Raw genomic sequence first — 14,083 nt, forward strand, 5'->3', positions numbered from 1 at the left:
GTGTGTGTATGCATGTATGTATGTATGTATGTATGTATGTACAGAGCGCGACACTGTTAGCGCGAACAAGCGATCGCTAGTTTTCTGTGCTTTTCACTTAGAACCGTAAAGTTGTCATCAAAGATATTATTTTTATAGAAAGAGCTCATCTAGTGCTCTAATATAAGGGGTAAAAATGTGTGCCCACTAATGCTCTTTGCTGATAAAATGCGAAAAGGCGCCGATGTCGTGTTCGCGCTAACAGTGTCGCGATGTGTATGTATGTATGTATGTATGTATGTATGTATGCATGCATGCATGCATGCATGTATGTATGTATGTATATATGTATGTATTGCGCCTACCAACGAGCCTGGGCCGATAACGGTAGTGCACAAAAAAATTATTATAACACAACGCTGCAAAAATACACTAACAAGAGCGGGCTCCTTTACGACAGCAAAAGGTCGTAGTTAAAAATGTAAACAAACAATGTCTCTAGATGATTAAAGAAGTTTTAAATGCGAACTAGTAAGGACAGACAATGCATGGGGTTAATTTCAAATGTTCAATTGCAGCGAAAATGTCTCACATGGTCGTTAATCTGGATATAGGATATTATAATAGAGCAGTCATAATAGGAAGGCACGCACTTGAACAAAAATATCAGGTTACCACTTCCTCGCCTAGATTTGAATTTCGTCAAACTTAAAACATGAATTGCATTTTGATAAGAGTAGGACTGAGACAAGTTCTATATAGCATGAAACGTTCTGGCACATCTCTTTTCGACTCGTTCTCACGTCGCCACAGCAGTGGCCTTGAGCAAGTTGTTCCGAATAACTGATGCAAAATCTAGTTTTGGCAAAATGAGGTTCTGAACAAGACATAAAAACAAAATGTTGCGAAACACTAAATTGGGGCGAGTGACAGTACCCAACGCTCTAAAATATGATAAAGGGATCACACGAACACGATTATGGAAGTTCAGTTTTTCAACAAGCATTACACCTAGGTGACGCACAAATGACACACGCTTTATAATAGCTGTACCGAAATAGAAATCTGAGTAAACGCCGAGAGTTTTTGGTGATAGCGTTATCACTTGTGATTTTGTAGAATTTAGGTCAAGCTTCTTATATGCACACCACTGACACAGCAGTCGCGATTGTATAGCTTTAGTAGGGAAGGGCATCGCTTTATAGACAGCAGCTAGACTTCGGGGTTTTATGTTCTTCTTTTGAAATCGAGGGAGCCCTGTCTTAAATCGACGAGGCTCGAAGAACAATCCGGTCATAGCTAGCAGCGGGTTTCAAGCAACCAGGGGTGCCCTTTCATTATAGGGTTACGCTATTTGTGACGCCGACAAACACGTGCTTTCTATGTTGCTGCTTCAAAGCTGAGACTTAATGATCGAGCGAAGCTGACGTAGAGTTTACACGGAAGTCTTAATTTTTTGGTCAAAGCATTAAACATAGAGGTTCGCTATGGAGTGCCTTTTTAATAACAGTAAAGCGTGAAAGAATAATCGAATAACCTACGAAATAGGAAGTGAACAATTAAATGTTTACATTAAATTTGGGTTAGTTGTGAGCCATTTCAAAGCGTCCTCGCGGTAACGAGGAAACGCAGTTCAAGGCATGGCAGGGATGGAAGTTACCTCCGCTTCGGGGTAGTCCTTCATGGCAGAGAGCACGTCTTCCCTGGACAAACTGAACAGCTCGGAGTAACCCACCGAACGAACATCTGCAGTTCTCCTGGAGGAACAAAGAAAACGACAAAACTGGAGGAGTTACTTCCTAGCATTAAAAACAAGAAAAAGTTTAGATGTTAGTTAGCAATCAACGTTTCGTTCAATTTGATAGAGCGTTCAATGTACTGGCTTCACACGGAGTTTAATTTGCATATGATTTTATTTAAGCTAAAAATTGCAAATGTGCCTTCAGTCATTCGTGTCGAGTATACACAGCGCGCTCGTACAATGTTTGTCCACTATTACCTCAAATATTCACCGAAGCACGACTGCCAGCCAAGTACTTTTGATATGCATTATGTTATAGCAAACTACAAGACTGCATGCTTGTACAACGGAGGTTTATATCAAAACCGGCAGGAGTAACTATCTGAGTTGCGAGCTTTATCATCATTTGCTGTTGTGAGCATGTTACTATGTTACCCACTCGAACTTAATTAGCAATAACTCTCAAGGCACAACAGACAGTAGAGAAAGTGCGTAGCAACAAAACTATTTCTCCAACATTGATAGCGTGACAACATAGTTGCAACTGAACGGGACCACGCTCAAAGCAAGTGTGCTCCAAAACACTAAAGAATGCGGAGCTGTCATTTTCTTTTTGTCTTTAAGTTTACATTAAACATGTGAATTGCCTTTCGATCCTGAAATTTCTTATGGCTTGGTTACGAATAGTTCCTACACAACGATTACTTATACAGGAATATATTTTCTGAGTAAAGTGAAATATGCATGTACTAATTAATACCTAACATGAAACAGACAATTTGTCCAACTCATAGCTTTCATTAGTCAATCGGAGATAGGGCCCTGCCCAGGTTGAGGTAGCACTTGAGGTAAAGTTACATTTCCTTCCATTTATATGTCCGCGCGGTAAGTAAAGGGAGGGTAACGTTCTTACACGTACCTGTTGAAGCCGTCCAGGTTCAAAATGCCGATCTCCCCGAAAAAATCGCCCGCCTTCATTTGCGTGAGCACTTTGCCACTTTCACTGAAAGAAATAAAGAATACAAACGTACGTTATTGATCCCACATTGAACATGGTCTAATTCTCTTGAGAGTAAGGTGTCGCAATAATTCGGATTGCCCAATCTCCGATCAGAATGCCACCTGTTTTAAAGAACGGGGTACGTAAAATAAATATAAAAGATTGCCGTACTAATACATGTGCGGTAGAAAAACGTACTTGAGATGGTTGTTTTATAACATATCATTTGTAAAGTTCGTCGACGTTTCGGCCTGAGACAGACATTTTTCAAGACTGAACCAGCCTCGCGCAACCAGCCTCTGCTGCGTTGCGTGAGGACAGCGCAGCAGAGGTTGGTTGCACTTTTTCTCCACGAGGCGCGGTGCCGTCGGGGCCGAGGTGCGCTCCGATTGCAAACTGAAACTTAAAAACTCGTCGAATTTGCGCGGCTTTTCAGAAAGCCGTAAAATGCCGCACGGGCCTTCAGTCGTTCTACAATTTGTTGGTTTAGTGTTTTTCAATGATGCTGGGCAATTTTCTAACTTAAACCACGCCCTTAAACACAGTATTTAAAAAGTTTATTACACGAAAATCATTAACAGCGTAATTATCCCGGACTTTAATAATTTCACTAAATAGGATCCTGGCCCAGGACCAAAACGACACAAGCCTTTTTTTCGTTTCGACGAGTAGTTTTCGCAATATTGAATTTGTCGACTTTTCGTGAAACACTATATATATATATATATATTATGTGTTTCATAACGATTATAAAGAATGCTACTATCGTACACGGCTATTTTGAGACAAATAGAGTGATTGTCTCGAAACAATGTCGAGCTATGGTGAACGCGAGCCAGCAGACGTGCTCGGAGCTACAGGCTCGTGCCTTCGCGTTAGTAAGGATTGGGTTTGAAATATATTTTTCTTTGTCTCGCCGTCCCTACTGTGTTTTCATAAAAAGCGTTCAGTGAAAATAATATTGTTTTATTGTCCATTTAATAGTTTCATAAAATTTCTTTAGGCGAAGAGAAACTGTGCCACTGCTTGACTGGAGCACCCTCGGACGTGCACGGTACTCGTACGATTTACAAATAATCAAATTACTTGCAATCGATTACCTTTTGAAGTAATTTTATATTCATGTGAATGCATTTTTATGAAGTAATCACAAGAGTAATCGGATTAGTTTTGGAAGTACTAAAATTACTTCTAAGCGCTACTATTTCTCCTTCCCCTTCTTGAAGGCCCATTCGTACAGGTTTCCTGTCAAGGAATCTTCGAACCAAGGCTGCTTTACCAAAACTGATGGATTAAGGTAACAAGTTAATAATGTAGTGATTAGTATTCAGTGATGCACGGTAGGAAAGAGCCGGTTTAACGAGGTAGAAAGATCTTAATTTGGAATTCTGAGTTAATCGAAAAGGTAGCGTCTACATTTTCAAGTAACGGCGAATCCCTTTTCTTCTCAAATAATAAAATAATCTAATTGAAGTCTATCTAACAAAAAGTATTTGTAATTGCAATCTATTACTTTTGTCGAGCAATCTATACAAGGCTGGCTCCCATGTAATTAATGCTTTGAATTATTTTGAAATTTAATTTCTGGTTTCTGCTGTAATATAAATAACTGAATCCTGAGAGTGATCACGCGCAACAGGGGCTTCGTAATTTACTCCGCACAGCTAACCTCTAAGTGTATGCTGAACGATCAAAGAGCTGCACCCACGAGATTTCTTAGTCTGGAATTTTAATACATCCCTAAAAGTATGTAAAAAACAAAAGGAACTAGCGACCATAAAAACTTATATATGTTTCTTCCAGGAGCACTTTTAGCAAAAGAAGCTGGAGGTACTCTATACAGCTGCGTTTAAATCGCCCGACGTTTCGCGGCCAGCTCGGTCGCTTGTTCACGGGTGACCAACGTTACTAAAACACTCAGTTGGGAAACTCTCTCTTGAAACATGGGCCGCTGGCGTCCTCCGAGATCGAGCTAAATGCGATAACAGCGCCACCTCTTTGCGACGAGTTGAAACATGAAAGTTGCTTTGCATAGCTACTGCGAGGTGGCCCTGCGAGATGGCGCCACCGGCCCTTGCCCGACTCGACATGAACCAATACGCGCAGCCTGCAGTGCCCGGAGTGGACGCTGCGGGAGAAATGGCGGCGTTGCGATCGCCATTGGCTCGGTTCTCGAGTACAGATTGGAGCCACTTTTTTAAAGCAGGCTCCATGGAAGTTTCCCAACTGAGTGGTTCCAGTAACGTTGCGGGTGACTTATTTGGCTGGATGTTTGTCTTTCGCTTCTCCTCGTCGCCGCCGTTAAAATCGTCTCCTTATTTTGTGACTACTCGAAGTCCGTGAATATAACTGCTTGGGAGGGTACCGATCGACCGGTTCAGGTTGTTCTAGGTATGATGGATATGCCATGGCTCTAAATAAAGTCGCTATAAGTCACCCGTGAACAAAATATAAGTCACCCGTGAACAAGCGATCGAGCAGGCCGCGAAACGTCAGGCTATTTAACACATTTGGTTAGAGTACCTCCAGCTTCTTTTCTTAAAGGGTAACTGCAAAAAAAAAAAAGTGTGTTTTAAACAGCGTAATTTGGACAAGCATGTCACAAAACAAATCTTCCGCAAAAAACAATTTTTTTAGCAATATTTACGCCCCAGGACGTAATTGAGCCGGAGTCACAACCTCTCCAGATTTGAAACTCCCGCTCTTTTGACGCGCGCGGAGTGGCTGTTCTACGTCACTCCGTGACGTGCAGCAGCCAGTCCGTGACGTATAATACCAACTTGGTGGCGCGCGATTTAAAACGGACGAAATAGCCGCAAACTAAAATCAGTCCCGCGCCATAAACATTGCTGTAAAAATTTTTGTTTTTGTTGAAAAATTTGTTTTGTGACATGCTTGCCCCAATTAGGCTGTTTAAAAATCCAATTTTTTTCTTTGCAGTTACCTTTTAATACTCACCTAACCAAAGAGATTTTTACTGAAACGTTTACTTTTCAGTGTGCACTTTTCTTGGGGTATACGCCTCTGAAAACCAGAGAGTAGCGCACGTGCCTAAGATGCTTCACAAATATGTAGGTATAACGCATAAAACACGAATAGAGCAAATGCGCTAGACTCAGTCCGTGGAAATGGACCTTGAAATAATTTGAGGTCCCCTTCACCAAAAAGGTGACGAAAACGGGAAGAACGGTAACCGTTACCTGATGACTTCGAGGATGCCATCGGCTATGATGAACATCTCGCGGGCCACTTCTCCCTTTCGACAGATCAGGTCTCCGGGGGTGAATATGTACGCACGCATCTTGAGCACCAGGTCGTGCAGAAATTCGGGCTGGCACTCCTGGAAGATAGTCACCTGCGCGCGTTCGTTCCCGTGTAAGCTGCTTGAGCTTTTTGTGCCATTGTCGATCGAGGTATCGCACGAGAAATAACTTCTCAGTGGCGATTTAATATGATGACACCACCGCACTGTTTTAATTAAAAAAAAAAAAACTCCATTCGAAGGACATAGCATGGTACATTTTTATATATGAAACTCTGGCGCTTAGGAAGAAAATGTTTTAAAATGGCCGCTTTGGTGGAATACCATCATAAAAGTGACACGGGGGTATAAATTCGAGGTTATAATAATTACTTGCAAGTCTCTTTCAAATGACCTTCCAAATGTTTATTCACTGAATACGCCTATAAGTTTATCTTATTTTAGAATTATAACGTCAATTACGGCGTTGATAAAAAAAAAGGAAATACGTAGCTCCTAAAAAAATCGCGATGTCTGGAATTGTTTATTATTTTTCTTTTTATTAACCTTCCAAACATCGACAATTTTAGAAATACAAATTCGAAACCTCCCCTTTAGTGAACTTATTCGTATATTCTTCGAAATTCTTCACCGCAATTGGTGACCGTGTAGGTATTTTTACGCAATTAATACTTTTTGTTCGTTTTGCGCAAACATTATGCGAACCTTTAGTTGATACAGTACTCTAATTTTACCATACCCAGTAAAACATCATCATAACGCTAACTATGCAGGTGTTTTTTTACGCTTTAAATATTTATTTTATGAAAGTCGTGAAAGTTACGGTAATACGGTTTGTGCAGGTGAGTTATACGGCTAGGGGGACGTTATGTAGGAGGCTAATCGCTACGATATCTCAAATATTAAAAAAAAAGAATAAGTTAATTGACTTTTTATTTAGCAAAAATATACATATCTTTCTAATTAGAAACTTGGTGAGCGTCATGGGCAACCACTAAAATTGGTATTTTTCACAAGGACTTTGATCTCGTAGGAAGCGCGTAGTGCTCTAAAGTTACTACGCTCGCAACGCAAAGCGCAAGTTCGTCGGCTTCTTTCACAGGGGCTGCGGTGGTGCCAGAATGCCGAGCTCTGATTGGCTCTAATAGGAAGGATAGGGGGTAAGCCTCAATGCTAGCTGCCTTAAAGTCTACCCACTGTTCTTCCAATCAAGCCAATCAGAGCTCGGCGTTCTGACGTCACTGCAACCCATGCGCAAGGAGCTACGAACTTGCCCTCCGCATAGGGACAAGGCTGGTCGTGAGAAAACGCGGATTATGAGATACTGAAAAATCGCGCGGGCACCTTATCGCACCTGTAGCTTTGCACCTGCAGCTGCACGCGTGGCAAATTCAGCATTCCACAGTGTTTTCACGTGCTCAAAGTCTTTCTACAATTGACCAATTTTGTTTTTTTTAATGACGTTTTACAAGTTTGTAATTAAAACCATATGATTATTTCAATCAATTAACAAGCTAATTAACACGTTTGAGGTAATTAGCCGAGTTATTGTTCCGACTGCTCCACTCTATTATGTTCTCCTGGCTGTATAACTCACCTGCACAAACCGCATTAATGTATATTTTTTACGACCTTTTTTCTTATTAGAGAAATTTGTAAAGCCTAGAGAAATTATACCTCGTATAGGACAAGCAAGGCACTCCCATCAATATTAATAATTTTGCAGAAAATTCGGGTTATGTTGGGAGGGTTTTACGCCATAATACTAATAATTTGAAAACGCACATAAAAGACGAAATGCATAAAAAAAAAATAAAACGAGCAGAAGGAAGAGACAGAGCAAGCGCCAACTTTCAACATATATGTTGACAGTATGCATCTCCTCTTTCAACTCCCCTTTGTCCATTTCCACATCTGTCTTGCTGCGTAACGTTTACCAAACAAGCTCATTCTGATATTATTTGGAAAAGTCTTATACTTTGCATTTTAATTTGTTAAGGTGAATGAGAACGCATATTCACTACGTGCAGACGAGAGCCATTCTCATTCATGTTAACAGTCCCAGATGGAGTGGCTCTACGATATCGAATTTCAAACACTCGAAGCGACTAACCCATAAGAAATCAAATATGAGTATTTTTTTATTTAAATAATTAGCATCGAATTATATATATTTTTTGTCAAACGAAATATATTTCTCCCTACTGCAATCGACTGACTTCCCACTAAAACTGTGAGAATGTCGGGAATTGGGCTTGATGTTATACGTTGAATATGATGGAACCAAAAAGAAGAAACACACAAGACCGTGGTGTTTGATTTTTTTTTATCACGTTCTAAATTATAATCCACAAAGTGGCATTTCAAAGAGAGTTTTGACAAACACGCTTTAAATACTCGCGCTTTGAAGCGTCGCAGAAGTGATTTCGTCGTAAGATATCCTGGCAGGAGTTTTCTTCATCTGTCGATAGATGTCAGCACCCATCCGTAGGCTTAAACCATTCTGGTCCGTGCACGCAACTTTTTTGTTCACTTGCTTTTTCTACATTTTCTTGCCAATCCGGCGCTGAGATCGCATCACCTGATTACGCGCCCCGCACGTAGCTGAGCCCCCCCCCCCCCCCCCCCCCCCCCCGCCCTAAATGGTCACGTGACGCTCACACGGCATAGGATTGGTTTCCATGGCTAGCAGAGTCCATTGCAGTTCATTCTGAAGTTAAACGGAATATAGAATAAACCCAATCCCCTTTTTCTGACTAGACACACAGCGATGACGACTGATGACGTGGAAGTAGTTCTAGATTTTTCAACTCGAGGAAGTGAGTAATTTGGCGCCTTTTGTTGCGCTGAATTTACCCTAATTAGTAGACGTTGGAAGAACGTTGCCTGAATATTTAAGTACTAAGTGAAAAAAAAGAACACCAAGAGAACATTAGCGAAGTTAGCAAGCACGGCTCGAATCAACGTTACTAAAACACTCAGTTGGGAAACTCGCCGTCGAAACCTGGGCCGCTGGCGTCCACCGAGACCGAGCTAAATGCGACAACAGCGCCACTCTTTATCGTTTGTCTGTACTGTGGTCACCTTGAGCTTTTTGAAAGCCTGTTTTCGCGTAAAAACAAACGGAAAAGACTCTTTTTGTATGAAATTGATTGGAGTTTAGTACAAAAAGAGGGGCGCGTTATGTTTTTAAAATCTTTAGTTTGCAGGGTTTTGCGGTACAATTAATATTGTACCGCAAACGAGCGCGTCCCGACCTAGGTGCATTTTAACTTCGGTAGCTCGACGCGGCGCGTCCGCCGGGGAGACGGGGGTGGCACCCCTGTAACCTCTTCCGCTGTATCTGTTCTTAGAGCCAAAATAGAAGTCACGTGCAGTTCCTCGAGTGGCCGCTGCGGGAAAAATGGTGGCGTTGTGTTCGTCATTAGCTCGGTGCTTGGAGACATATTGAAGCCACTTTTTCAAAGCTGTCTCTATGGGAGTTTCCCAACTGAGTGTTTTAGTAGCGTTGGCTCGAATCGATCAAGACGTCCCAAGTATTTGACCGGCCTCTACTTTTTATGACAACACAAATTTTAAAAGCGTTATAAAAGCATTGCTATATATGCATCGTGGGCACAGCTGGCTATCACACGGCACACGCTTTGGCGTCGTCTGCTTTTCCCTAAGCAGACGTCGGATAGATTGATGGGTGATAATGGCTATACCCTTTGTAACGGGCGGTAGCTTGCGCCACCTAGCTTAAGTCTAGAAGGACGGCCATATGATTCCTCCCCCTTTTCTAGGCCAATTTTCTCCCTCTAACTATCATCAGGCAGTGTGGGATATCATCACGATGACCTTTGGGGGATCGGGCAAAAAACTAAAGACATCACCTCCCGCCTATTCCCCCCGTCGAGGGAGTCGCCAATTTTGCTCTGGTCAAACCTTGTCGGCATTACCCCAGCACAGGACAACCGGAAGACAGGGTTGAGACCTGGGGCCGGAGCCACGCGGGAGGGAGTCCCAATTTTCCAAGTTGTGCATCACTCAATTTTCCCTAGATAATTTCCACGAATCTTCTAATCGACCCTTTGTGACTGTAATTCTTTTGTCTTCCGTCCTTCCATCGTTGGCAGCACAACCTATGGCCCCGGCCAAATCTGTTACCCTTTCAGGGAGGGCCGGGCGAAGCCCCTTGCACATCAAAACCAAGTGCTCTGGTGTCTCACTCTCATTATGGCAGGAAGCACATAGTGTGTCTGTCCTGGAATTAAGCTCTAGACGCCCTCCTATACGGCCAAGTGGTGTAGTGCATGGTGGGCAACTGGAAGAGCAAAATCAACGCACTGTGCGTGCAGGGTGTACTTCCAGCTCTGCGCATGGGAATACCAGACAGCCAGCGGTCGCCTGTTATAGCCAGCTGTGTCCACGGTAGTGCAGTCAAATTATCCTTCAGGTGCCCCCTTTTCATATTGATCCCTTAGAAAAGACACAATTAGAGTCGTTTTAAGTTTCTTTAAGTCTGTCATGACCTGCAACATTGAAATTTTTATTTAATAGATCATGGGAGGATCTTCGTTATGGCCAAGGTCCCAATAAACGCATTGAGATTCAAGGTACACTTTATCAGGTTGTCAAAAACGCGCCTGATAAAGAGTTTCATGATTTTGTCGGTTTGAGAACGGTCAGCTGTACCAATATAAAGTGCGAGCATCGATCAGCGTTCTATGTCACTTCAAAGCAAACTTTATTTTATGAGATTTGTCACAGTTTTTCACCCTTTCGTCAAAGGCGCGCTGTGTAAGCCAACCGCCTCTTTCCGTGCTTAGACCTCCCTGACAAAGCAAACTCTATAGTTGCGCGTCGTAGCACAACTAAATATTCCCCCTAAGCCTTGCAACCAGTGAATAGAATAAATTGCCATCAATATTGCCGTGGCACATCACTGCCAGACTTCTTTTATTCTCTTAATTCTTTTTTTTTTCTCTCCATAAAACATCAGTTATCATCGCGCCGACTTTGTTATCGTTGTTTTTGGTCACGCCTGCTTCGATTTGAGAAACTGTATTGTTTTATTGCGATTTAGTACTTTAGGGTATTGCCGCCATGGCTTTTAAATTTGTTTGTTACTCTTATGTCTGCGTTAACATTTACATAGCCCCCCCCCCCCCCCCCCCCCCTGGCTATCTACAAAAGAAATCTCGGGGGTAAACAGATAGAAACAAATATATGAATAAACACATTTTGGACATAAGAAGTGCCTCGCGAAGCGAATAATGAATAGTAAGTTGGTTACAATCTACGTTTCTGAAGCAGTAACCTCATCCGGGGTGTCAAAATAAATGTCCGCGGTTCTACGGAGCGATCTGGCGAAACACCTTGTATATATATACATCATAATATATTCATTGCCAAATTGTCTGAACTAAATTATTACATTTAAGCTTCCAATGAGTATCTTGCACTTTTTTCTAAATGACGGGGGTGGCGCCTGTCCACCTAGTTCAAACCATGTTCTAAGGATGCGCCATAGTTATACAGGGCACATATAGTTCCGTCATCGTTTAATAACTTTTAGGTTTCTCCTGACAGCCATCGCTCGAATTTAGGAGGCAAGCCTACCTTTTTCAGGGTCTTGAGGTTCACGTGGAGCGCCAGCTCAGTTTTGAGCTTGTCTGGCAGGCAGCCTAGGGCCGAGTTGATGTCGCCTCCTCCCTGCATCCGGCCCCTGAAAGTACAAGGACAGTTCCTTCCTTTCTTTAAAAAAATTTTGACATGCATTGTGTCCTGTTTTTTATTAAAGTTACGGTTGCACGGAACAAGACATTGCTATGAAGAAAAAAATTACGAACCTCTTTATGCGCTGATATTATTATATGATCGAGTGCACGTCGGCAAAAGGTCTGGTCAATAAAAAATAATTCAGTTCTGAATTTTTAATCTGTTTTTCTAAGACGGCGCTATTTCAAGCAAATATTAAGAAAGCAAACTTATATAGCATTACAAGCTGCTAAAGCAATTTTCAGTTTTTAACATCTTTTTGTACAAGGCCTTGTGAGGTATTTATAGTTTCTAAATACTTCTATTTCATTTCTAATATCTTTATACATATAAAACATTTTCTTATGATGACCACAGTATTGCTTTCAATATCGGTCCTATATTAAATTCACAGATAAACTAATGGTCATTATAAAAAAATTACCCTTAAATTGAGACTGGTGACCGTAAGCGCTAACCTATAAGAAAACATTTTTACTGATGAAAATTGAATTATCATAAAACCTTCAAAATGATTTCGTTATTTAATGCGCTGATTAAAGTAGTAAACCGGTCAGAAGTAAACTGCCCTATCTGGACTGACATCGGCCCATGGTACTTATCGCATTCACAGGAGTGCATCTCCACCGGTCACAAGCGAATTTGAGGATCAGAACGTCTGAGCTTGTCGGTTTTGAAGGCAAGTAAAACACGTGCCTCATTTACTAACCCTGAATGCTGGTGGACCAGCAAAATCTGAGCTTAGCATTCAGAACGATGTTCGAGAGTCGGCACTGATTACACAGCAAGGCTTTGGTCATAAGTTTTACGCATGTAGAATTTTTGTTTTGTACAAACAGATGGTATGTAGGGTGTCTAAAAGACCCAGCCTCAATCTCAAATGTGCCGTAAAACTCGACGCCTGCACGTAGCCATCTAAACTTTTTGCCAAAGGTTTAGTTAACAGGTTCGTTTTATCTTGTAAAAGTACAAAGCGTTGCTTCCTTTCTGTAAAACACAGGAATCAAAAAATTGCCACAGTCAACGGCGGACGGCGATGCAGACGACCGAGTCGAGCGGCAAAGCGCGTTTGGAGCACGTACTGATATATCGCGTTACATTCTTATCGACACTGCTCACGACGACCGTGGTCTATTAAAATTAACATGATTTTATAACGATGCACCTTTCGTTTAAATATAAACGCGGACAATGATAGGAAAACTTAAAGGGACCATGAAATGATTTTAAAATCGAATTTCATCCACCGCACGTCGTAAAAGGTGGGAAAAGGAACACAAAAACACAAGACTAGGGAGCCAAAAAAAATTATTTGCTATAGAACTTTTAAAAGAAAACTGGACTCTTTTGCGACTTCTTTCCTTCGAAAGCTCTGCCTTTTCACTACGATGCATACGCAGAATCGGTGCACGTCAGCCGAATCCACATCGCCTATTGGGTAAGAGCCTACCTCACCAGCACCGCGATCGTAAACAATAAATATCCGGCGAATGTTTCCTAAAAGTTTTGTTAAATAATATTCAGATCCACATTTTGTAGCATAATTAGAGATGTGTGGCGAAAATTGCCAAATTTGATAATGCTGAGAGCCAAGCGCCATCTATCGTGTGGTAAACGAAGCAACTACTGCGCGTGCGCAGCAGGGCAGGGCGACGACCGACGAACGTTTATTTCCATTGATTTCCTTCCTCTCAAAACTCTGGCTGACTGAACGTTTATTTTTCTACGTGTTCATCTCGCGCGTGCCGACTTCAAGCAGCAAGAAAGAAATGTACCTAAAACAAACCACGACGAACAAGAACGCTGGATCCACAAACACCCGAGAAGAGCGACAACAGCCGCGAATCCCGCTCCGACGAAACTCTCAGAATATAGGCCTAGCAGGCACTCCGACTCGGCGCAGCGTTGCTTCGTCGCAAGACCGTCTGCCTACGACCGGCTGGCGTACTGAATGGAATATGCCCGCGCTACCCTTGTGGACCCTTCCGTACTATAGTTTGATCGCTGACCTCAATTTTAGGTTAAGAGGTGAGGTCAATCTCTTCCCCTTGTTTTCCGAGGCAGTGTTGACGAACACTCGTCGAAAAGGGACCCTCGTCGATCCTCTCCTTGTTTTGTGTGATATAGAGCTGAAATAAACGCTGTATGGATTACCTTCGTAGCACGGTATGTACACTTTGTTATTGGTATGCCATTTTTATTCTGACAAACTGCACGTCACTGTCGAGCTGTAACAGTTCGTGGGAGGTATACGTGCAATACCGGTCCAACCTTTCTTTGCCGAGTGTCGCGTCAGTATCGAGTTGCAATTGTAAAAGATCGGTCCCGAAGCGCTTAC

The 14,083-nt window shown here is 42.2% G+C and overlaps 1 protein-coding gene across 1 annotated transcript in view; it reads right to left on the reverse strand.

Moving 5' to 3' along the window:
* The window catches only part of LOC8028771, an 84,624-nt gene that overhangs the window by 15,950 nt on the left and 54,591 nt on the right, over positions 1 to 14,083 (reverse strand). The window contains exons 6-9 of the mRNA XM_042290292.1: positions 11,587 to 11,692; positions 5,921 to 6,075; positions 2,640 to 2,723; positions 1,640 to 1,736 (exon numbers count right to left, since the gene is read on the reverse strand). Of these exons, the coding sequence (XP_042146226.1) occupies positions 1,640 to 1,736; positions 2,640 to 2,723; positions 5,921 to 6,075; positions 11,587 to 11,692 (442 nt within the window). The remainder of the gene's footprint in view (positions 1 to 1,639; positions 1,737 to 2,639; positions 2,724 to 5,920; positions 6,076 to 11,586; positions 11,693 to 14,083) is intronic.

This window comes from Ixodes scapularis, unplaced genomic scaffold, assembly GCF_016920785.2.
Source record: "Ixodes scapularis isolate PalLabHiFi unplaced genomic scaffold, ASM1692078v2 PGA_scaffold1__304_contigs__length_218370807, whole genome shotgun sequence".
Lineage (NCBI taxonomy): Eukaryota > Metazoa > Arthropoda > Arachnida > Ixodida > Ixodidae > Ixodes > Ixodes scapularis.